Source organism: Scyliorhinus canicula, chromosome 4 (genome assembly GCF_902713615.1).
Source record: "Scyliorhinus canicula chromosome 4, sScyCan1.1, whole genome shotgun sequence".
Taxonomy (NCBI): Eukaryota; Metazoa; Chordata; class Chondrichthyes; order Carcharhiniformes; family Scyliorhinidae; genus Scyliorhinus; species Scyliorhinus canicula.
Window position 1 is genome coordinate 29,076,145 of NC_052149.1, and position 25,155 is coordinate 29,101,299.

At 51.0% G+C, this 25,155-nt stretch overlaps 1 protein-coding gene across 8 annotated transcripts in view; it reads right to left on the reverse strand.

Annotated features, from left to right (window-relative positions):
• Nucleotides 1-25,155, reverse strand: part of frrs1b (ferric-chelate reductase 1b) — a 133,613-nt gene that overhangs the window by 84,405 nt on the left and 24,053 nt on the right. For 2 of the 8 annotated variants that reach the window (XM_038793941.1, XM_038793939.1), the window contains exon 1: nt 7,702-7,939. The exons of 2 other annotated variants lie outside the window; for them this stretch is intronic. Coding sequence is in view for 2 of the 6 variants with exons in the window: in XM_038793936.1 (XP_038649864.1) it covers nt 6,962-7,002 (41 nt within the window). In the remaining 4 variants the exon portion in view is untranslated. Of the gene's footprint in view, nt 1-3,876; nt 3,939-6,961; nt 7,024-7,701; nt 7,940-25,155 lie in introns of those variants that run through there. 4 more of the 8 variants (XM_038793940.1, XM_038793936.1, XM_038793934.1 and 1 more) reach the window with 4 other exon arrangements.

Sequence of the window (25,155 nt, forward strand, 5' to 3'; positions counted from 1 at the left end):
AAATACGTGGTAACCAGGCCAACACTGAACGGGGGGCATCCATGGTGGAAGATTTGCGTGTAAAAGCCATGGGTCAAGACATCAAAGGCTTGGGGCGTGCTGTGCGGTCGATGACTGAGGCACAGGACAGGGCAGCCCTGCCACAGGCAGCCATGTACGAGGCCCATATGGACATTGCTGCAGCGCTCCAGAACTTGGCCCTGTTACAAAACATCATAGCTGAGGGCATCAATAGCATTGGCTGGGCACGTACTGACCTGGGCCAGGCAGAGGAGTGTGGCAAAGTCCCAGAGGGATATGACCAAGACGCAGGGGGACATGACTCGCTCGCTGAGGGATGTGGTGCAGTCTCTGTGCTTCATGGTTGAGGGTATCGAGACCCTGATTAAGACAAGAGTGGGCCTACAGGGCTGGCACCGCCAGGTGATGGTGAAGCCTCTGGAGCGCAATCCAGCTTCACCTTCAGCCCTTGGAATAGCCCAGGGCCATCGAGTGAGAAGAAAGTGAGGGGGCCCATGTCGGTACCTCCTGCATGGGGAGGTGTTGGAACATCTCAACGCTTCTGAATCCGCCGACCTGACACTGGAGCATCTCATGGGCAGCGGAAAGAACAGGCACCTCATCACCTGTGACACCTGACAGTCGGCCGGGTCCATCCAGGTCCAGGCCCCTCAGAGGACGGCCGTCAAAGGCACCTCAGGTCAGAGGTTGAGATACCCAGCAGGCCACCTCCCACTTCTGATGTACTGTCTGGGGTCACACCTAGAAGGATTGATTGGCCATGTAAGATAAGGAAGGTAAATACCAGTTAAGTTGGAGTGGGTGCAGCACATTGGTTAAAGGTAGAGGTCAGGACATAATAATGTATATAGTGACTATTAAACATCTTTCCACCAACATTCCAACCTGCCTCAATCCTCTGTCTGAAGGGCGTGAGGGATGGGCTGGTCTTGGTGTAGAGTGTGTTCTGGATGGCATGTGTAGGAGGTTGTTAGTGTGAGGTTTAGGTATTGCAGAATGGCACAGGTCAGGACCCCCTGGACAATTGAACGTTCCACCTGAGGTCACCCTTATAGGCGGCAGGGAACATTGTCAAAAGTGTAAGGCTGCCTTGAAAGACAGCTTACCCAGTGAGTGACCCTCACCACTCAACATCTCCATAACTGTCAGCCCCCCACCCCCCTCCCAATAGATATATGGTCCCGTGAGATGGAATGGCCACCACACATGCAGGGATTACCCAGGAGGACAGTGGAATGTGATCCTGAAGGCAGGACTCAGACTTTATCAAACTTCGAGGAGCATTGGAGCTCATCCCACAGCGAATCGTCGTCATCCTCCATCCTGTTGGCAGGACCTACTGATACTGCCAAGCCAGGGCCTGTAGTAATGCTGGTAGGACCCTCAGAGGGGGGAGGGGGAACTTGGGTAGTGGGATGGAGTGAAGGGAGGAGGGACAGGGAAGGATGCGAGTAAGGGGGGCACCTATTGGAAAGGTGGGGGAATGAGTATTGGGAGGTGCAACAGTGTGGCGGAGCTGCCGGTAGGCAGGCCTCCTGGTTCAGAAATCAAGAGGTGATGAGGTTGTCATGTGAGTGGCAGCCCTGGAACACATGTTGTGTGGCCTCCTGTGCCAGCTCAGGTTCCATGCCCTGTTATTCCTGGTCATCCTCCACGTCGGAGGAGGCCTGGTGCTCTTCCTCTTCCTCCAGCATGTTCCCCCTCTGTCAGCGATGTTGTGCAGGACGCAGCAGGCCACCACGATATTTGAGATCTCCCCGGGACCATATTGGTGAGCTCCACCAGAGCGGTTCAGGCATTAGAAGTACATTTTTAGGACGCGGATACACCTCTCAATGATGCTCCTGGTTGTTGCATGGGCGTCGTCGTGATTCTCCACGTTAGTCTGGGGCCTCCAGACAGGCATCATTAGCTAAGACCTCAGCGAATAACCCTTCCCACCCAAGAGTCAACCCCTCACCCGAGGGACCTCAAAGGTGACAGATAACACTGAGTGCGCCAGAATGAAAGCGTTGTACACGCTACCAAGGTATCGGCCGCAGAAATGCATGGTGTGCAGCTGAACGTCACACGCCAACTGCACATTCAGGGAGTAGAACGCCTTCCTATTGATGAAGGGCACTCCTGGTGAGCCGCTGATCGTGGGGGTATATGTGTTCCATCTATCACCTCCTGGACCTAGGGCACACCAGCGATAGCAGCAAATCCTGCTGCCCAGGTATCTTGTGCGCCTGGTTCAGACAGAAGGTTACATAGTCAGCTGCCTGGGCAAATAGGGCATTCGTCACAGCATGGATGCACCCGTGTGCAGATGCGATATCCCAGACAGGTCCCTGCTCGGCCCCTGGAAAGTCCCAGAGGCAAAATATTGAGAGTGACCATCACCGTGGCAGCCACCAAGAGCGAGTATCCTCCTCCGAACCCCTGTGGTGTCAGGTGCTCCATCACCTGGCACAGATGGTGAATGGTCTTCCTGGTTAGCCGGAGTCTTTGGTGGCACATGCAGTCGGGCAGGTCCTCGAAGGACAGGTAACAAAGTTATACACATGCCCTGATGGGTTACCTCCTTCGCACCTCCTTGGCCTGTTGGATGGCTGGCACTAGAGCTTCACAAGCTGGTCCCAGCTCTTCTGGGGCAGGATCCTCCCCGAGCAGGCCCTGTGCCTTCATCCTCCATGCATCCGCAACAACAGTCATGGCCCAGTAGGCAGCAACCATTCCTGAATGTACTCCGAAATTAATTCTCTGCAGGTGGGGCAGGATGTTAGCAAGATGAGTATTCCCTTGCCCATCCTATTCCAACAGGTTACCTGGTGACTCTGAGTTGCACTTCAGCTCCATCCTCCATATGACCCCCCAATCCTAGCCCTACCCCTTGGCCGTTCCCCCGATATGTTGCATTCCACACTGCGCCCATCAGTGAGTGGCACCATTATCCTCACCATCCCTTCCCGTCAACAGGGGTACGGTGGCTGCCGCAATCCATGTCAGCGATAGGCTCTGCGGGCCCTGTCCTGTCTCCCCAGTGGGGTCTACTGTGGGTGTCCTCACTGGGTGGGCCTTGAGTTATCCCGACAGCAGGGTGGCACCTGGTTGTGGGGTGGAGAGGATCACCATGTGCCACCAATCGCCTCCATGCTTAGAGGCTTGTGTGTGGGCAGATCCTGCATGTGGAAGTGTGCATGTGCTGGGAGTGTAGCTGCAGTGTGATGTGCATCCTGGGTGTGACACACAGGTTGTGACAACCTATCCAGAGCAGGGGCATAGTGGGCAGGCAGGGCTTGGAGACAGCTGCTGGTCCTGCAGTGGGCTAGCTGATAGTATCACTGATGTGGCCACTGCCCTGAGAGGGGCAGAGTGCCAGGTAGGGTGCTAAAGGCCATGGTGCCTGTGCCCTCTGTTTGGGGTGAGCTCTGCTATACCCCTGCTTCCCCTGCAGTGGGCAGTGCTTCTGAACAGAGAGGAGTGGCAGCATCTGGTGTGACACTGATTGAGCTTGGCCACGCCCCATCCCATTGATGGGTCAGCTGGGGTCTGATGGTTTCCAGAGGGTCTGGGTTGGCTCCCAAAGAGGCTCTGTGAATATTTACAGGACGCAGTGAGCAGTCAGCAGAATGAGCAGCCAGGAGCCTGGAACTTGTACCAAATGGGTGCGTTTAAAACAAATACTGCAGGAAGGGCAGCCTGAGCCAGGCCACCCTGATCCCGAAGGGGACATCCTGAATCCACAGAGCTGTCACCAAGTCTGTCCCTGCTGCACCGCCCCTGACAGCGACGCACCCCCCCCCCCCCCCCCAACCCAAAGCAAACGCTACAATGAACTGTTTTTAAAACTTTGCTTACCTTCTCGCTTACCTTCTCTCTCCCCTTCAGCAGCCATGGCGCCCAGTCTCTGTTTATAACCGCCCACTGAGAATTTTTGGGACTTTTTTCCTCTGCCTCTGGCATTTCAATTTCTCTCACCTTTCAAGGGCAAGCCGACAGAGTGAAGCTGGTAGTAGTTAGGGAGTGCAGTTAATTATTTTATTATTGATGTGATTCCTAGTTCCTGGGATTAACCCCCTGTATGACAGACTGGTTTCACTAAACAGAATGTAACGAATTTGAATACCGGGCATAAAATTATAGAAGAAGTGGAGCTCAGCAATGAGATGGTATTGATTTGATTTCTCCTGTCTATGTGGCATTACCACCATCACATTAGTCGTCGGTGGAGCATTGAGTTGGATTAATAAAGGTGTGGATGCTGTACTCAAATACATCACATCGGTAGTAACAACAACTTTCCATTGAGAAACAGGAGTGTGTGTGTGTGTGTGTGTGTGTGGGGGGGGGGGGGGGGGGGGGGGATTCTCTGTTTGCTGACACCAAAATCGCGAAACACAATTGGGTGGAGAATAGGTTTCGACGCCAAAATCGCGGCGGGTGCAGATTTGACGCCGAATTGCGGTGCTCCGTTACCTCGACAGCAGCGCCAAAGCGTACCGGAACGCATGTATAGTAAACACCGTTTGCATATCATTAGCGGGCCTGACCCAATATTCTCCGGGACCTCCGCGATTCTCCTCCTCTGTTGTCACAACCTGTGTGTCACACCCAGGATGCACATCACACTGCATCTGTTCCCACTTGTGCTTTTAAAAATCGTGAAACCGGTGTCGTGGCTGATGAAGGAGAGAGAGGAGATAAGACACAGGGAGGAGTGACTGTGGGCTGCCGTGCTGGACATTTCCCGGGGTGGGGAAGGTGCCTGGACAGGTCCAGGAGGGGGGGGGGGGGGGGGGGGGGGGTGGGGGGGGGAAGTGATGACAGAACAGGACGAGTGGCCGGGGTGATCCCCACGGAAGTGGGGTGGTGCCCAGGAACGTAGTGCCATTACTGTGGCCATCTTGCATCGCACCCACTGACCACCCACCTGGCCTCTGGTTCTGAAGAGTGACACTGGCTGTATGGGTGCCCCAATCAGTCCACCCTCCGCCACACCTGTCCCACCCGGGTGCCACCCAGTGGCAGCCCATCCAGGGCAACACTCACACCCACAGGGGTTGCAGTGCATACCACTGATGAGGGCTGTGCCAGCCGATGGTACCCTGGCATCAGGGCCAGATGCCAGGGCCAGATGCCCCCGCAGTGCCGGAATACGGGGGGGGGGGGGGGGGGGGGGGGGAAGAGACATGCGGGGCCAGAGCCCGCGGTGTCAACCGGGCCAGCATGTAGCCCATTGCACCTGGTTGTCATGCTGGCACACACCATGCTAACAACATGTTGGCCTTCACCCTCTGCAGACAATGGATATGGATGCGATTGCCTGTTCCAGGTGTCCAAGACCCGTCGGGACGGCAGCTAGTTCCTCGGGTCAGCCTGCCCTCCGACCCGTCGGGTGTTCCTACCTCCACCTGCTGTACCGGGTCAACTGAGGCGAGTGTCAGGAGCCTCTTTATTAATGTGCCCAACTGAGGCGAGTGTCCTCTGGGATGGTGGGGTGTTTTGGAGACAGGTGTGACGGAAAATCACTGTCATCCTCTGACCCTAGGTCTGGGGTCTCCTGAGTCTTGGGCAGAGGGCTGATGTCCAAGCTGCCCTCAGCATCACTGCTTGCCTCACGGGGAACTCAGGCTGTGGCACTGGCTGGGGGTGTGGGACGCCAGATGGGACCGCCCCAAAGTCAGCATCTCCTGCAAGATGCAAGACAAGTGACATGATTGGACTGCGGGCGGGTGGGGAGTGGGCATGCGGGTGGTGAGGATGACGGTGATGTGGGGGTGAGGGTGATGTGGGGGGGTGAGGGTGGTGTAGGAGAGGGTGGTTTGAGGGGGCTGACACATGTCTTTGGGAGCCGCGACTAAGTGGGATCTCACTTCCTCGCCCGCAGCCAAGCTCCACCTCAGCGACCTCCCTTTCCTCTGGGCAGACGTCCAGCTCCCGCTGCTCTGCCACGGTGAGGGCCGCAGGTCCAGCAGTCCACCTCCTGTCTTCTCCCGCTCCCGGCGGTTGTGCACAGCCTTCTCCTGTGGGGGGGGGGAGGGGTTGCAGGGTGTGGGTTTGGGTGTCCTCCGGGTGTGTGGGATGTGGGTTACTGCCAGGGACACAGTCCTGCCTACCGACCCTGGCCACTCTGGGGGGGTCGTGAACTTTCTTCCAGCACGCCTGGCCGGTCTGGACTACGTTGCCCACGGCGCTGACCGCCTCTGCTACCTGCGCCCAGGCACAATGAATGGCGGCAGCTGGCAGCCTCCTTCCCATGTCGGGGTACCGGGTCATCCTCCTTTCCTCCACACCATTCAGGAGGGTCTCCAGCTCGGTGTCCTTGAAACAGGGTGTCACTCTCCTCTCTGCCATCTTGTTGGCTGGGATGGTGTGTGTGGGGACTGAAGTATGTATATGCGGCTGCAGCTTTTCAGCCTCCTGAGGGTCTATCGCGTAACCGCCGAATCCGGCACTATTTCTCATTGGAATCGATTGTGTTCCACGTGCCGCTGGTGATAACCCCTTAACAGTAGAGAAATCGGTCCAGATGTGGCGCCAGTTTTGCTGTTGTGAAAATCCACAGATTCTGCATTGGCATCAACACTTAGTCTCAGAAACTGAGAATCCCGCCGGTGGTGTTTTGATATATCGTAATTATTAGACAATCCATTAAAAGGATTAAGACATTTTGTTCGGTTACTACAACTTTGAAACAATAGCATTGACTACATTTAAGGACTGATATAGTCTGGTTTATATGGGTTTACTCTTCCATTTAAATAGCAGGATTTTTGCCCAAACATTTTTAAGCATTCAGATGTTGATATGACACAGCAGAATTTTTAAATTATAGAGAATAACACTGGCAGTGAGAAATGGTTTTAGTCAACTCCAACAGCGATACAAACTGGGAAAAGCTCTCCCCTTGGAAAGTCACAATTTAAACATGCGAAATCTATCGACACCAACATACCTTTGCAAAGCGGTTTGAACTGCATGAAAAATAGCATTCATGTCAGTACCGGGCCCAGCCCACAGAGCTCTCCCCGGCTCAGGTAATCGAGCACAGCAAGATTAACTACCCTCAGATAGATCACGGGGGGGGGGGGGGGGGGGGGTACTGATCACTCAAATTAGCAGTGGATCTGTGTTTACAATTGTATCATTGTGAGAACTACTTGGAAACTCTGGTCGGGGGCGTTTTAACAATCACTCTTTTTGTAATTGTTCCTTCGCGCGACACTGAAACTGACAAGTGTGGTTGGATTGATACAGAACAGGCCACTGGTGCGCCTATCATAAATAATGCAGTGCCTGGCAGGGGTACAGTAGCTTTTGCGGTTCGATTGATACGTGAAAACTAACGATCAGACTAACAATTTGCCTCCGCTGTCAATACAGTAGATTCAGTTTTAAGTTGCTCAGCGTTAAAAAAAAACCTTGCCCTCCAAATAGTTTATTGACGTGCCAGTACTAATTCCTGGATGATCCATTTGCTGGAATTAATCACGCTCTAATTCTGATGCCTTTGTAGTAAACATTTGTGCATTGTTACCTCGGCTCAAGGTGATTACCACCACCTCCAGCTCCCTTTCGCTACTTTGTCTATTTTTGCCCCCTGCGTTAATGATCACAGAGAGGCGTGGATCAGACTAAAGTTATTGGAAAAGATACATATTATTGCTTAAAATATAAGGAGGTTGCTCCACTCACCTTGACTTGAAACCGCTGTGCCCTCACCTGAGCGAAGCTTTGCGGTCAGGTTTCAGTATTGAGGCGGGGTTCTGGCATTGTAACAGCATCGTCCAGCCTAGGGAAGGAACATTTTATCTTGTTGAGTTCTGCTCACAAAATGATGATACTTATGGATGTTAAGGGCCACCGGGACCTTCTTAATTGATCCGTCCAATTCCCGTTATTGCATCTGAAATGATTCCAGGAAGTTTGCCTCCAGGACTTTGTTAACAGTAGAGCGCCATGTCAGCAATCTTAAAGTTACCTATCACGAGCTCCCATTATGCTGCTCCTGCAGATTAATTTAAAATTGTATTCTGGGTTAATTTTATTTACTCCATTTACTACTTGATGTAAAACTGTATAATCATCACCCCCTCCTGGTTGGACATTCCAAGTGTCTCCAATCTTTCCCCATAGCTGTTTGGCCACCTCCTTAATATAAGGACAGAAACTGCTGGATGAACTCAGCAGGTCTGGCAACGTCTGTGGAGAGAGCTACTCATCCAGTTTGCCCAAGCTCATTTTGCAAATCATCCTTCTTCAATTCCATTCTCCTCCCATTGTTGTCTGTGAAGCTCACTGGTCTGCACTGAATTTGTGAATCATGATCTTTGCTGTCGATGAGAAGGGACAGTGGAACCGCCACTGAATCCTGGACATCACGATCGGAACACCTGTCCACTCCACTTTGACCTCAGTCCTCCAATCGTTATCAATTATTTTCTGCACTTTGGCCAACTTCTTATCCATATCCCAGTTACTCCCTCAAATCCCACAGCTTGGGGTTTAATGGGGTAACCTTGAGCGCAGTAATTTAGCACTTTCTTATAAAAGTTGAATTATGTAATTGTGGTGAACGGATTATTGCTACCATTCACCATTGTGTTACATTACATTACATTGTATTATATTGATGCCCTTGTGGGCTCCACCAATGGCCCACCATTGTATTACATTACATTGTATTATATTGATGCCCTTGTGGGCGCCTATGGCTCCGCCCCCTCAGGGGAGGTATATAGATCTGCTGCCCTGCAGGCGGCTCTCAGTGCAGAGCAGGCACAGGCAGGCACAGTTCTAGCTGATTAAAACCACTGTTCACTTCAACTCTCCGTCTGGTGTGAATTGATGGTCGCATCAATTTAATCAGCTACAACATTGTGATGGAAGCAGCCCTCAAACCTGATTGACTGGAACTCGACCCACAGGCAGCTGAAGTCAAAGGAATTTTTTCGCTCTGGCTCCGCTGTTTTGAGGCGTATCTCGCCGCCTCCTCCTCGCCCTCCGTCACCGAGGAACAGAAACTGAGTCTCCTCCACGCCCGGGTGAGCCACAGAATCTCCGTGCAGATTGAGGAAGCGACCACGTACGCAGACGCGGTTGCGATCCTGAAAAGGCAATACGTGAGGCCGGTGAACGAAGTGTTCGCGTGGCAACTCCTCATCACGCGCCGTCAACTCCCTGGGGAATCGCTGGAGGAATACCTGAAGGTATTCGCTAGAAACTGCAAGGACGTCATGGCTTGGCAGCACATGGAACTCGTCATCCAGGACACCAATGTGGCTGGAATCCGGTCCAACTATGTCAGACAACGCTTGCTCAGAAAGGGCCCCCACGACCTAGAAGAGACGATAAAACTATCCACCTCCTTAGAAGTAGCATTTCAGAGCCTCAATGCTTCCCCTCTGACCACGCGATCCCCTCGTGGACACCCGATCAGAAGGTGCCCCAGGCCTGTGCCGCGCGGCTGCCCGCCCAACCTGGGGGTCTGCCCTGCTATTTCTGCAGCCAGAACCAGCACGTCAGGCAGCATTGCCCGGCTCGGAACGCGACCTGCAGAAACTGCGGCAAGAAAGGACACTTTGCCAAAGTCTGCCTGGCTGGATCCAAAACTCCTAAATCACAGACCCGACTTTCAGACTCACAGGCCCGCAGACCCCGCAGTGTGGCTGCGTGCCTGCTGGTGCCGCCCCCTTCGGACGCATCATCAGCCTCGTGCTGTGTGTGGGGGCAGCCATTTTTAACCCTACCCAACACGTGCGACTCATGGGGGCCGTCATCTTGGCTGCCATCTTCAATGCCGCCCGACACGTGCGACCGACGGGGACTGCCATCTTGGCCGCCATCTCCAACGCCGCCCGACACGTGCGACCGACGGTGGCAGCTATCTTGGGACGACCCCACCACCTCCGACCACGCTGGCTACCCGCAGCTCGGCACTGTCACCCTCGACCAGTCACAGCCCAAGCACCTCAGGAACTCGATGATGACCGTCCGGGTCAATGGGCACGAAAGGCCCTGCCTGTTTGACTCTGGGAGCACGGAGAGCTTTGTACATCCAGACACGGTAAGGCGCTGTTCTCTCCAAATTTCTCCCACATTCCAAACAATCTCCCTCGCTTCCGGATCACATTCGGTGCAGATCCCGGAGTACTGTGTCGCGAACCTCGCGATACAGGACTCCGAGTACGCCAATTACAACTATATGTCCTCCCCGACCTCTGCGCCCCTCTCCTGTTAGGACTGGGATTCCAGTGCAACCTCAGGAGCCTGACCCTGAAGTTTGGCGGGCCCCTACCCCCTCTCGCCGTATGTAGCCTTGCGACCCTTAAAGCCGGCCCTTCCCCGCTCTTCGCGAACTTCACCGCCAACTGTAAAACCGTCGCCACCAGGAGCAGGCGGTACAGTGCCCAGGACAGGACTTTTATCAAGTCAAAGGTCCAGCGGCTCTTGAGGGAGGGAGTCATCGAGACCAGCAATAGCCCCTGGAGAGCCCAGGTGATGGTCGTCAGGACCAGGGAAAAGAACCAGATGGTTGTAGAATACAGCCAAACCATAAACCGGTACACACAACTCGATGCGTACCCACTTCCTCGGATAGCGGACATGGTGAATCAGATCGCACACTACCGGGTGTTCTCCACGGTAGATCTGAAGTCCGCATACCACCAGCTTCCAATCCGCACGGAGGACCGCCACTACACGGCCTTTGAGGCAGACGGCCGCCTCTTCCACTTCCTCCGGGTCCCCTTCGGCGTCACCAACGGGGTTTTGGTCTTCCAAAGAACGATGGACCGAATGGTGGACCATTACGGGCTGCGGGCCACATTTCCGTACTTGGACAACGCCACCATCTGCGGCCCTGATCAGCAGGACCACGACGTGAACCTTCAGAAGTTTCTCCAAACCGCCCAAGCCCTCAATCTCACCTATAACAAGGAGAAATGCGTTTTCTGCGCAATCCGACTGGCCATTCTCGGCTATGTCGTGGAAAACGGAGTGCTAGGGCACGACCCCGACTGCATACACCCCCTCCTGCAACTCCCTCTCCCCCACTGCCCCAAGGCAGTTGAAAAAGAAGCTCAAGCCATTGTGGAAGTTGTGCGGCATTGGAGGCACTACCTCGCTGGTAGGAGGTTCACCCTCGTCACCGACCAACAGTCAGTAGCCTTCATGTTCAACAATACACAGCGAGGCAAGATCAAGAATGATAAAATCTTGAGGTGGAGGATTGAACTTTCCACCTATAACTACGACATTGTATATCGTCCAGGGAAGCTCAACGAGCCCCCAAATGCCCTGTCCCGAGGCACATGCGCCAGTGCTCAAGATGACCGACTCCGGGCCATCCACAATGACCTCTGTCACCCGGGGGTCACCCGGCTTCTCCACTTCATCAAGGCCAGCAACCTGCCGTACTTCACTGAGGAAGTCAGGGCCATGACCAGGGACTGCCAAATCTGCGTGGAGTGTAAGCTGCACTTCTATCGACCAGATAAGGTGCACCTGGTGAAAGAATTCCAGCCCTTTGAGTGCCTCAGCATCGATTTCAAAGGGCCCCTTCCCTCCACTGACCGTAACGCGTATTTTATTCACGTCGTCGACGAGTACTCCCGTTTCCCCTTTGCCATACCATGCCCCGACATGACCGCGGCCACTGTCATTAAGGCCCTGCATAGAATCTTCACCCTGTTTGGTTTCCCCACTTACGTCCACAGTGACCGGGGCCCCTCGTTTATGAGCGACGAACTGCGTCAGTACCTGCTCAGTAAGGGCATCGCCTCGAGCAGGACTACCAGTTACAACACCCGGGGAAACGGACAGGTGGAGAGGGAGAATGCGATGGTATGGAAGGCCGTCCTTCTGGCCCTACGGTCGAGGAGTCTCCCAGTTTCCCGCTGGCAGGAGGTCTTCCCCGACGCACTCCACTCCATTAGGTCACTCCTTTGCACAGCCACGAACGAGACCCCTCATGACCGCCTATTTGTTTTCCCTCGGAAATCCACCTCCGGGGTCTCGCTTCCATCCTGGCTGACGACACCGGGGCCTGTACTCCTCCGAAAACACGTGAGGAGCCATAAGTCCGACCCCCTGGTCGAGAGGGTCCAGCTCCTTCACACCAACCCCCCAGTATGCCTACGTGGCACACCACGACGGTCGACAAGATACGGTCTCCCTCCGGGACCTGGCACCCGCCGGTTCCCCTGCGACCATCACCTACCCCCTCCACCCTACACTCAACACCGCCCCCACCCCTACATGGCCTACACCCCCCTTCCCCCATCGCCGACCTACAGGGATGAAGCTCCAGAAGACACGATCCCGGAGTCAACACCCATGCCCACAGCGACGAGTTCAACACCCGTGCCCGCGGCGACAAGTTCAACACCCGTGCCCACAGCGAAACCAGAGATCAGGCGATCGCAGCGAACGATCAAGGCGCCTGACAGACCCAATCTGTGAGCCCACTTCACCCCCCGCTGAACTTCAATTTTTAATAGGGGGTGAATGTGGTGAACAGATCACTGCTACCATTCACCATTGTATTACATTATATTACATTGTATTATGTTGATGTCCTTGTGGGCTCCGCCTATGGCTCCTCCCCCTCAGGGGAGGTATATAGATCTGCAGCCTGTAGGCGGCACTCAGTACAGAGCAGTCGCAGGCAGGCACCGTTCTAGCTGATTAATACCACTGTTCACTTCAATTCTCTGTCTCGGGTGAATTGATGGTTGCATCAGTAATATTGTAGAATTTGCCATCGTTGATTTAGATTGTCAGTTCTTCACAGGAAACAAAGAGGTTGGTCAAGCGACGGAGATTACCAAGAGCTTGCTCTCCCTGTCTGGTTGGAGCATTCACCAAATAGCAACAAGACAAGCTCATCACAAAACTGGACCTTTTGGGAGGATTAATATTCTGTATTGCAGCCTGGAGTTATGTTGCAATGCAGGCTGGACTCCCATGGAACTTGTCTCCTATTGGCAAAACCACCCCTCAAAAATGGAGGGACGATTAGATGGACAGACAAGTGTTTGCAAGAAATTGAGTACAGATGGGCTGCAATGCACATTTGCTTCTAGGCTCATGGCTTCTGCTGTACTGATTACCTCTGTATATTGGGTTCCATAGTAAATGAATAAATTATAGAAACTTAAAAAAAACGGTATCTTTCCTGTCTCAAACCACATTGACCACTATTTATTATTGCATTGTTGTAAACTTACACCTCAAATTTACTCCTGATAATTAAAACCATTATTTTACATGGAATCGAAGAATACTAGCAGGACTGTAATTTCCCATGTTTAATTCATCACCCTCTTTCAAAAATCAATATTACATTTGTCTGATTCCATCTTAATGATATCTCCCATTGTCCTTGATTCCCTCATAACCTGCCTGTCCCACAAATCTCTTCACTAGCCTTACTCAGCACTCTGGAATAAATATTGTTAATTATAAATTCTTGGGTATTTATTTAACGTAAGCCCTTTCTCTTGCCTGCGACTTCTTTCTCATATATAGTGAAGTCTTGAATTATTACTTCTTACTATTTTCTGGTCAAGAGAATATGGTTGTTCATGTCTTCGTTTGTAAACATTTTGAGGGAGCAATCAGACAAAAAAAGTTACTGTACAGGATTTTCCGTCGGCCAATGCCAAAATCAGGAAACGTGATTGGGCGGAGAATCGGTTCCGAACCGAAATTGCGCGGGTGCCGATTTGATGCCAAGCCTCAATTCTCCGTTGCCTCGTCAGTGGCGCCAATGCGTTCCGGAATGCACCTACAGTAAACACCATTTGCATACCATTAGTGAACCTGACACGGTATTCTCCAGGGCCTCTGCAATTCTCAGCCTCCAATGGGTTGAATTCCCGACGCCGTGGTTCACTTGTACCTTTAAAAATTGTGAAACCGGCGTAGTGGCTGATGAGGGAGAAAGAGGGTACAGAAAGTGTCCAACACTGCTATAGTTTACTGACAGTTGTGCTGCTGGCCGTGGGGGATTCTGACATGTTTGGGGGTGGCCTGTGGGCCGATGTGGATGTGCATTCCACTGACTGCCCATGTGAACGGGCCACGGGTCGTATAGATGTCCCCACATGGCATCCCCCCGGGTGCCCTCTGGCTCCAGCCGACCCGTCAGCAGGATGGGCGCGCTCCAGGGCCATCCTGCTAGCTGGCATGAGTAAGTGTGGAGACTGTAATATGTATATGCGGCTGCAGCTTGTCAGCCTCCTGAGTGTCAATTGCGAATCCTGCAAATCCAGCACCGTTTCTCATTGGAATCGATTGTGTTCCACGTGTCGCTGGTGTAAGCTCCTCGCTGAATCGGTCCAAGTGCGGCACCAGCTTTGCTGTCGTGGAGCTCCACGAATCCTGCGCCGGTGTCGATATTTAGTCTCAGGAACGGAGAATCCAGCCCACTATCTTGTGTTTATCCACAGTTTCAAGCACCTTTTCATGAAATCATAGAATCTTTACAGTGCAGACAGAGGTTATTCAGCCTGTCATGTCCATGCCGGCTCTCTAAAGGAGCAACTCAGTTAATTACACTCCTCCAACCTTTCCCTGGAGCGCTGCAACTTCATTCCCTCAGTTGCTTATCCAATTCCCTTAATTAACACCACCACACTCTCAGGTAGCGTATTCCAGGTCCTAACCACAAGTTGCGCAAAAATATATTTCCTCATGGTGTTTGGTTCTTTTGCCATTTAACTGAAATCAGCTATCCTCGGGTTCTCAACCCTTCCACTTGTACCCATGCTGCCTCTGTTCCTTTTATTCCATGGGTTTTAACACATATTGGTCTTCCTTAATTAGTTCACATTTGTCCGGGTGACTATTAATTTTGTCCTACATTATCATTCTAAAAGCTTTCCTATCACTGAGATTAAATTGAGGGGGCTGCGGTTGCTGGGTTTATATTTATTTGCAATTCCCCAGTCCTCTGGCAACTGGAATTGGAAGTTTATGGCTAAAGCCTTCACAATTACTGTCCTTACATCCTTCCTTACTTCTTGGATGCATCTCATTTGGTTAAGGCAATGTTAAGTACAACCTGCCTTTCTCATACTTCCTCTTTATCAACTTTTAGTTCATCCAGTTTCTCAAATACCTCTTCCTATCCTCTTCTTTCTTGGTAAAAACAGGTCCAAAGTACTCATTTATTACCACAGCCATGCCTTTTGCTTCCACTTCACTATTTATAAGTCTCTGGGAAACAATCCACTTTCATTTTATTTATTTATTTATTTAAAAAATAAATTTAGAGTACCCAATTTATTTTGTTTTTCCAATTAAGGAGCAATTTAGCATGGCCAATCCACCTGCACAGATTTGGGTTGTGGGGGCGAAACCCACGCAAACACAGGGAGAATGGGCAAACTCCACACGGACTGCGACCCAGAGCCGGCATCGAACCTGGGACCTTGGCGCCGTGAGGCAGCACTGTTAACTACTGCGCCAATGTGCTGCCCTTCCCTTTCACTTTAGCTTCCAGTCTCTTCCCATACTCTGGGCGGGATTCTCTATTTCTGAGGCCAAGTGTTGATGCAAACGCACAATCCGGGGGCTTTTACGACAGACCTGGACCCATTCTGCTACCGTTGAAGGGTTAGCACCAGTGCCGTGTGGAACACAATCGATTCCAATGAAAAACGGTGCGGGATTTGCCGGGTCTGTGATCAACACTCGGGAAGCTGACAAGCTGCAGCCGCACAAGCACACTATATTCCCTACACACACTTATCCCAGCCAAAAAGATGGCATTGGTTGTGCTGGAATGCGCCCATATAGCTGATGGGTCAGTTGGAGCCAGGGAGTACCCAGGGCGGGTGTCCTGGGAGGACACCTATATGACCCGTGGCACCAAGTTCAATATGGGCTGTTAGTGGTGTGCACAACTGCATGGCTGCCTTGCCAGCTGCAGCAATGGTGATCTATGCCCGTCCACCCTGACCCCCCAGCCCTGGCAGAAGCCCCCCCGGCCAGTGGCACAACTGTCAGCAACCAATGGCGATATTGGACACCTTCCGTACCCCCTCTCTCTCCCTCAGCAACCGCCACGTTAGTTTCACGATTTTTAAAAGCACAAGTGAACCATGCCGTTGGGAACTTGGCCCATCTGAGACAGAGAATTCCTGGAAATACCGGGTCGGGCCCACTGATGATATGGAAATGGTGTCTCCTGTATGTGCTGAGTAAAATGCATCGACGCTGTTTTCGAGGTGAAGAGAATCGTGATTTGGCATCAAATTGGTGTCTGCCGCAATTTTGGCGTTGGAAGCTATTCTCCGCCCAATCGCATTTCCCAATTTCGGCTTCAGATAACGGAGAATCCCGCCCTCTGTCTTTGCTTCTCTGAGTACTTGTCTCACCTCTCTCCTGAACTTTGTATAATGAGCCTGGTTCTCACTTGTATCATCAACCTGACGTCTGTCATAAACACCCCTTTTCTGCTTCCTCTTACTCTCGATCTCTTTTGTCACCTTGTAAGATTCCCACTTCTCTCTTTGTTGCAGCATTGAAATAAATGTTTATTCTTACATGTTGCGTCTGCAGCTATGCTTCCCTCTGGGTCTCTGTGTTCTGCTCAGCCTTTTGTATAATCCTATATCACAGTGCCTGTTTCCTGTGGGGCATACAAGACTTTCCTCTTTATTTCACTGTTAATTTCTTTTTAACATAGCAACAGTGGTTTAATGACAATTCCTGATATGCGTTTATTGTGCACTGTGAATATGGTATTTATTTTCGAGATACAATAGGGACATGTTTCCCTAGAAAAATGCTATTTTTTTGCTACTTTATTTGGTGAATTCTCCAGCATTTTATGTACTTTCACACTTCATATGGGGCAATGCACCCTAATATACTGGGACAAAAATTATAAAATGAATCATCTGCATCACTATTAGGAGCGGAGTAAAATGCTCACTTTCTGTTATACAATTATATTTTTAGCCTAAAATTAACATTGTATCATTGATATGATATTATTACAGTCTGCTGTATCAAAGGAGCCAATTAACCAATTAATTTAAATTGATTAACGCCTTCCTCAAAGTACTGGACAAAGGAATGAATTTAAAATGTGTTCATCATTCATCTGTCAAGTAGTTCAAACCCCACCACAGTGTGTGGGATATTTAAATTGAGTTAATTAAATACATTTGGAATAAAGAGCTCGTAACAGTAAAGGTGTCCATTAACCTACTTGATTGTCATGAAAAATCATCTGGTTCACTAATGTCCTTAAGGGAAGAAAATCTGTTTCCATTACTTGGTCTGGCCTATATGTGACTCCAGACCTACAGAGATATGGTTGACTCGTAACTGCCCTCTGAAATGGCCTAGCAAGACACTCTATTGCATAGGAATTGGCATAAATGTTAGTATTTCCAGTGATATCCAAATCTTAGAGTCGTAGAGTTATCCAGTTTTACAGAAAGAGGACCTTCGGCCCATCATGTCCATGCCAACCATCAAGTACCTAACTGTTGTAATCCCATTTTCCAGCACTTGGTCCGTAGCCTTGTGTGCAATGGTATTTCAAGTGCTCACCTAAAAACTTCTTAAAAGTTGTGATGGATCCTGCCTCTATCACCCTTTCAGGCAGTGATTCCAGATTCCAACCACCCTCTGGGTAAAAAGATTTTTCTTATATCTCTGTTAAGTAATGGGTTAAGAGACATTGCAATTAGTTGTCTCATTTATGTTAAGTGTTCAATGATTGTCTCATTTATGTTAAGTGTTCAATAATTGACACTGATATGTAAAGGGGCTTCAGGTGGACTCTGGAGCTTGTGATGATCTGTAGAGTTCTGTGCAGAGTGAGTATGAACCATTAAAGGTGTGTTGGTGAAAAAGGAGCTGAACTCTTGCCTCTTCATACCACAGCATCTAGTACATGTTAACAATGGTAGCAGAGGATGGTCGCTGTGTAAATATGAAGGCTTGAAAGATACAGTTTTTCCAGATCAAACCAAGGAGTGAAAAAAAAGGGAAACATGGCTGAACCCAGGATAAAGATGGCTGGTTATGATTATCCTCCCCTATTTTCTGAAAGGGAATCATATGACCAATGGAGAAGTGCAGTAGTTATGTGGACTAAGGTGACTGCTTTAGGAAAGAGAAAACAAGGTATGGCATTGGCTCTTTCTTTACCATATGGCAGTAGAATCCGAAACAAAGTGCTTTCTGAGCTGGAGTTGGAAGAGTTAGACTCAGAAGAAGGTCTGGCGACTTTATTACTTTATATGGACAAGATTTATAAGAAAGATGACTTGTTAAGTGCGTATGAAGCATGGTCGGATTTTGATAAGTTCTGGAAAATGGAGGATTTATCTATGGAAGACTATATAATGGAATTTGGCAGACTATATAAAAAGCTGCAGAAACACAGGCTGGAATTTCCACAGTCTGTGTTGGCCTTTAAATTGCTTGACTGTGCTCGAGTGAGCAACATGGATATGCTGCTGGTTTTGACAGGAGTTCAGTTTACGGATAACAATACCTTATTCGAACAGATGACAGCAGCTTTAAAAAACATTTTGGGGAAACAGTCGATTCCAATGGCTCTGATGACCCAAGTAGGTCAGCCTGCTATAAGGCAGAATATGGAAGATACACTACTAACAGGATGGCGAAATCGTATGGCTACGAACAGGCTTCAAGACTATAAAAGACCGAGACAAGGAAATTATGAAGACAGAAACCCAGTTAGAACCTACAATAGGAGGATGAACCCCAGAAATGCACGGGGCATGATAAATCGATGTTTTCGATGTGACTCTCAATACCATTATGCTTTCAACTGTCCAACTCGTTATGATAGAGTATTTGAAGCGACACATGACCAGGAAGAGTCAGAAGAGGAAAAAGATAGTGACCAGAAAGAAGGCATTGTCCTATTAACAAGCTGTTTTACGCCGGTAATGAGAGTGCTTGTTGCAGAATCTTTTAACTGTGCTGTATTGAACAGTGGCTGCACATCTACTGTGTGTGGGATTGACTGGTTAAAATGTTATCTGGACTCATTGGATGCTGAAAATCGTAACAAGGTTAAGGAATTTAAAAGTTCCACAAGTTTCAGGTTTGGGGATGATAATACTCTGAAGTCGCTGAAAAGAGTGGTGATCCCTTGCAATATTGCTGGAGTGAATCATTTTATTAGCACGGATGTTGTATCAAGTGAGATACCTTTGCTTCTGAGCAGACCGTCGATGAAGAAAGCACACATGAAGCTGGATATGGAACAGGATAAGGCAACAGTTTTTGGAAAGACGGTGGACTTACAATTTACACAGTCGGGACACTATTGTATTCCATTATTGACAAATAATGTTTCAAGTAGAGTGGTTAAGGATGTATTAATGACAGTTGATAATGCGACTTTAGCTGGTAAAAAGCTTATTGTAGTAAAACTGCATAGGCAATTTGCACATCCGTCTCCTCGGAGGCTGAAAAATTTATTAAAGGATGCAGGGGTAAGGGATGATGACTATTCTAAGCTGATAGAATAGGTTAGTGATCGCTGTGAAGTTTGCAGGAAGTACAGAAGGACACCAGCACGACCGATAGTAACCCTACCTTTGGCCAGGGATTTTAATGGCATTGTGGCCATGGACCTTAAGATCTGGGATAAAGCAAATAATATATTTATTTTGCATTTTGTAGATTTAACTACCAGATTTAGTCAATCAACGATTGTACGAAGTAAAGAAAAGAGAGTAATTTTGGACAAAATTGTGGAAAAATGGATCGGGACAGGAATGGGTCCACCAGCAAAATTCTTTACGGACAATGGGGGAGAACTTGCTAATGATGAGTTTAGGGATATGTGTGAAAACATGAATATCAGAGTTATGAACACGGCTGCCGAAAGCCCGTTTAGTAATGGTGGCTGCGAAAGAAATCATGCTGTTATCGATGACATGCTTCGAGAAATTTTGGGAGATTGACCAAACTGCATGCTTAATTCAGCTTTAGCATGGGTGGTACATGCAAAGAATTAATTGCAGATGGTTGGGGGCTATAGTCCTTATCAATTAGTGTTTGGTAGAAATCCTAAAATTCCCTCCATTTTGGATGACCAGCCTCCAGTTTGGGAAGGGACTACAATTAGCTCAGGTTTTGCTGAACATTTAAACGCGTTACATAACAGTAGAAAAGCTTTTTTGGAAGCAGAAGTCTCTGAAAGAATTCGCAGAGCTTTAAGACATAATGTACGGCCATCAGATGCCGTTTTTCAACAAGGAGAAATGGTATACTATAAGAGAGACAATTCTAATGAATGGAAAGGCCCAGGGAAGATCATAGGCATAGATGCCAAAACATTTATTTTGCAACATGGTAATCAAACTGTTAGGGTACATTCATCAAGGATAATGGGTACCGATTACAAATTTTCAAATTTAGACAGAGCAGACAGACAAGACGAGGAACCAGAGTCATCTGGTACGCATGTGTTACAGAACTATGAGGACCAGTAAACTGATATAGACAGGGTTTCTGTAGAGGAACACGATACTTCTGATAAATTAGATCAGGCCATTTTTCCGAAAGGGCAACCTCCAAAGGTTGGTACAAAAGTGACATACTTGCCTGAAGGGTCTAGTCAATGGAAGGATGCAACTGTTATTAGTAGAGCAGGGAAGGCCACTGGAAAGTATAAACATTGGTTGAATGTACAGCATTCAGGGGAGGAAGTTACGACAATAGATTGGGAAAACTAAGTTCAAAAATGGAGGGCACAGAAACGCAGTGCTAGTTCAGATAGTACATCGGATAGTGAACAGGTTCACAGGAAAAGGTCGAGAACTATTGAAAGGACATCGCGCTACAGAAGAGAAAGATCAAGCAGTAGCAGTACAGAACGAGATACCAGGCAGGAAAGGGGACGTAGTTTATCAAGATCTCGGAACAGGAGTAAGACTACGAATACTAATAGAAGTAGAAGCCCACATGCACGTGAGATTTTGGTGGCTTCAAATAAATTAGATGAAAAAGTTATTGAAGATGCTAAACAGCAAGAATTGCATAGTTGGAGTGAATTTGGGGTATACACGAAAGTACCGGATAGGGGACAAAAAGCTCTATCCCACAGATGGATTTGTACAGTGATGAGCCATCAATTGCACGAGAGACGAGTTGCTATACAAAAGTTAGGCTTTAATAAGCTAGAACTTAGCCCTGCGGTCAACTATAGTAAATGGACGACCGCCGGGCGTTCTGACTATTTATACCTCGGTATGGAGGCGTGGTCAACTCAGCCTCTCGAGCCGTCACATGACTGGTCTCAACTAATCGGTCGAGAGGCACATGACCGACCAGGGCCAATGGTAAGCCGGTGTTCTGCACCAATGGCAGACAGCTATGCAAATCATACCACCACATTCACCCCTTGCAGAGAAAGAAGCCGGGGGGGGGGGGGGGGGGGGAATCAACGAGAGCCGGGGGCGGGGGGGGGGGGAGAGAACTGGTGGTATGAGTAGCAGCCGGGAGAACAAAACTTTTCTCTCCTTTTCTTTTATTACATTTTTGGCTTCCCACTGGCCCAGACAATTAGCAATATTACACAAAGTCCCAACAAAGTCCATGGAGCTGTTGAAATTTAAATTGATTCGATCAGTCTTTTCAAGGCCCGTGACGTTCTGGCAGACCGCCGCAGTGGAGTAGGTGACGTCGGTTCAGCCGATGGTGGTGGTTCCGCTGACGTCCTGGAGTCCGGGAGCGATGGTCCTTGAATAGTCTCCGTCACCCGAGCTGGCAGTGGAGACGCCATGGATGGGGAAGGGGTGACCTGGGTGGGGCGCTGGGGGGAAAAAAACAGGGGGGGGGTCTGTGGTGAAGGGGGGGAAGGCCGCACGCCGGCGGATGCCAGGTCCCGGAGGGAGACCGTGTCCTGCCGACCGTCGGGGTACTCCACATACGCATACTGCGGGTTAGCGTGGAGTAACTAGACTTGTTCCACCAACGGGTCGGACTTATGCACCCGCACATGCTTCCAGAGCAAGATGGGTCCGGGGGCGGCCAGCCACGTCGGGAGAGGGGCTCCGGAGGATGACTTCCTGGGGAAGACAAGAAGACGTTCATGAGGTATCTGATTTGTTGCGGTACAGAGGAGAGAGCGGATAGAATGTAGGGCATCGGGGATAACCTTTTGCCGTCGGGAAATAGGGAGATCTCTGGACCGGAGGGCCAGTAGTATGGTCTTCCAGATGGTACCATTCTCCCGCTCGACCTGTCCGTTACCCCGGGGGTTATAGCTGGTCGTCCTGCTAGAGGCAATGCCCCTGTTGAGCAGGAATTGATGCAGCTCGTCGCTCATAAAGGAGGACCCCTGATCGCTGTGTATGTACGCGGGGTAGCCGAACCAGGGAGAAGATGGAGAGGAGGGCCTTAATGACGGTCGATGTGGTCATGTCGGGGCAGGGAATGGTGAAGGGGAAGCGGGAGAATTCGTCAATTACCGCCAGGAAGTAAATGTTGCGGTTGTTAGAGGGAAGGGGCCCCTTGAAGTCAATGCTGAGACGTTCGAAGGGGCGGGATACTTTGATCAGGTGTGCGCGCTCGGGGTGGTAGAAGTGCGGTTTGCACTCGGCGCAGATGTGGCAGTCACGGGTTAATGTCCTGACTTCCGCGATGGAGAAAGGCAGGTTGCGGGCCTTAATGAAGTGGTAGACGGGTCACCCCTGGATGGCAGAGGTCCGCGTGGAGGGAGCGGAGGTGGTCTATCTGCGCGCTGGCGCAGGTACCGCGGGACAGGGCATTAGGTGGCTCATTGAGCTTCCCAGGACGATACAATATCTCATAGTTGTACGTGGACAACTCGATCCGCCACCATAAGATCTTGTCATTCTTAATGTTGCCCCTTTGTGCATTATCAAACATGAAGGCTACTGACCGTTGGTCTATGAGGAGGGTAAACCTCTGGCCGGCCAAATAGTGCCTCCAATGTCGCACCGCTTCGACTCTGGCCTGGGCTTCATTTTCCACAGAGGGGTGGCGGAGTTCGAAAGCCTGGAGGGTTCTGGAGAAGAAGGCCACGGGTCTGCCCGCTTGGTTCAGAGTGGCCGCCAGAGCTACATCTGATGTGTCGCTCTCGACCTGGAAGGGGAGGGACTCGTCGATGGCGTGCATCGTGGCCTTTGCGATGTCCGCTTTGATGCGGCTAAAGGCCTGGCAGGCCTCTGTCAACGGCGGGAAGGTTGTGGTTTGAATGAGGGGACGGGCCATGTCAGCGTAGTTGGGAACCCATTGGGCGTAGTAAGCGAAGAAACCCAGGCAGTGTTTGAGGGATTTCAGGGTATTGGAGAGAGGGAGTTCCATCAGGGGGCGCATGCGTTCGGGGTCGGGGCCTATCACTCCTTTACGCACTACGTAGCCGAGGATGGCTGGACGGTCGGTGCTAAACACGCACTTATCCTTATTGTAAGTGAGGTTAAGGAGTTTTGCGGTTTGGAGTAATTTCTGGAGGTTGGCGCCATGGTCCTGCTGATCGTGGCCGCAGATGGTGACATTATCAAGATACGGGAAGGTAGCCCGTAATCCGTACTTGTCGACCATTCGGTCCATCTCCCGTTGGAAGACCGAGACCCCATTTGTGACACCAAATGGAACCCTAAGGAAGTGGTAGAGGCACCCATCTGCCTCAAACGCGGTGTATTTGCGGTCACTCGCGCGGAGGGGGAGCTGGTGGTAAGCGGACTTAAGGTCCACAGTGGAGAAGACATTGTATTTTGCGATATCGTTTACCATGGCGGAAATACGGGGGAGAGGATACGTGTCCAGTTGCGTAAACCGGTTGATGGTCTGGCTATAGTCGATGACCATCCGGTTTTTCTCCCCAGTCAGGACCACCAGCACTTGGGCTCGCCAGGGACTGTTGCTGCCCTCGATGACCCCTTCCATCAGCAACCTCTGGACTTCGGACCTGATGAAGGACCGGTCCTAGGCGCTGTACCGTCTGCTCCGTATCACGATGGGTTTGCAATCGGGGGTGAGATTAGCAAACAAGGAGGGGGGGGGTCCACTTTGAGGGACGCGAGGCTGCAGACAGTGAGGGGGGGTATAGGGCCGCCGAATTGGAAGGTCAAGCTCTGCAGGTTGCACTGGAAGTCCAGTCCTAGGAGTGCCGGTGCGCAAAGGTGAGGGAGGACAAGGAGTTTATAATTTTTAAAAACCTTCCCTTGGACCGTGAGGTCCGCGATGCAGCACCCGGTGATGCGGACGGAGTGCGAACCTGAGTCTAACCCGATTTTGTGTTTTACAGGATGGACAGCGAGCGCGCAGCATCTTACTGTGGCAGGGTGAACGAAGCTTTCCGTGCTCTCGGAGTACAGCAGGCAATCCGTCTCGGGGCCGTTGAGGTAGATGAGCGTTGTCGTTTTGGCGAGCGTGCGTGGATGTGACTGGTCGAGCTGAATGGCCGCGAGCCGTGGAGAAAATCCGTATTCGTCGTCGTCGTCGTCCGAGTAGATGCTGGAAGAACCTTGCGTGCCAGTCCCAGAAGGTGGTGCCCAGGATCCGCACGTGGAGTCGGGGCTCCAAGATGGCGGCGCCCAGGACCCGAAAGTGGAGTCGGGGCCCCAAGATGGCGGCGCCCAGGACCCGCACATGGGGTCGGCGCCCCAAGATGGTGGTGCCCAGGGCCCGCACATGGAGTCGGCGCCCCAAGATGGCGGTGCGCGTGGGGCCCTCGTGGTTTCTGGGGGCGGGGTTAGCGGTGCCGGAGGGCCGATCGGAGCGGCTGGGAGCGGGGGCAGTGAGGCACGCAGGCCAGGCGCGGGGGCCCGGGGGCGGCGAGTGGAGAGTAGCGTGGTGCGCTGGAGGGGCCCGGAAGGGCCTGGAGGAGAGAGAGAGGCGCGCAGGCCAGGCGCGGGGGCCCGGGAGCAGGGGGGTAAGTGTTGCGCGGCGTCCAGGAGGGGACCGGGAGGGCCCGGAGGAGAGAGAGAGGTGTGCAGGCCGGGCGCAGTGGCCCGGGAGCGGGGGGGGGGGGGGGGAAGAGAGTTGCGCGGCGTCCAGGAGGGGCCAGCAAGGGCCCGGAGGTGTGGATCCCTGGTCGCTGCGCGGAACTGCAGCGACCGTTTTGGCCTGGCAGACAGTGGAGAAGTGACCCTTCTTCCCGCAGCTCTTACA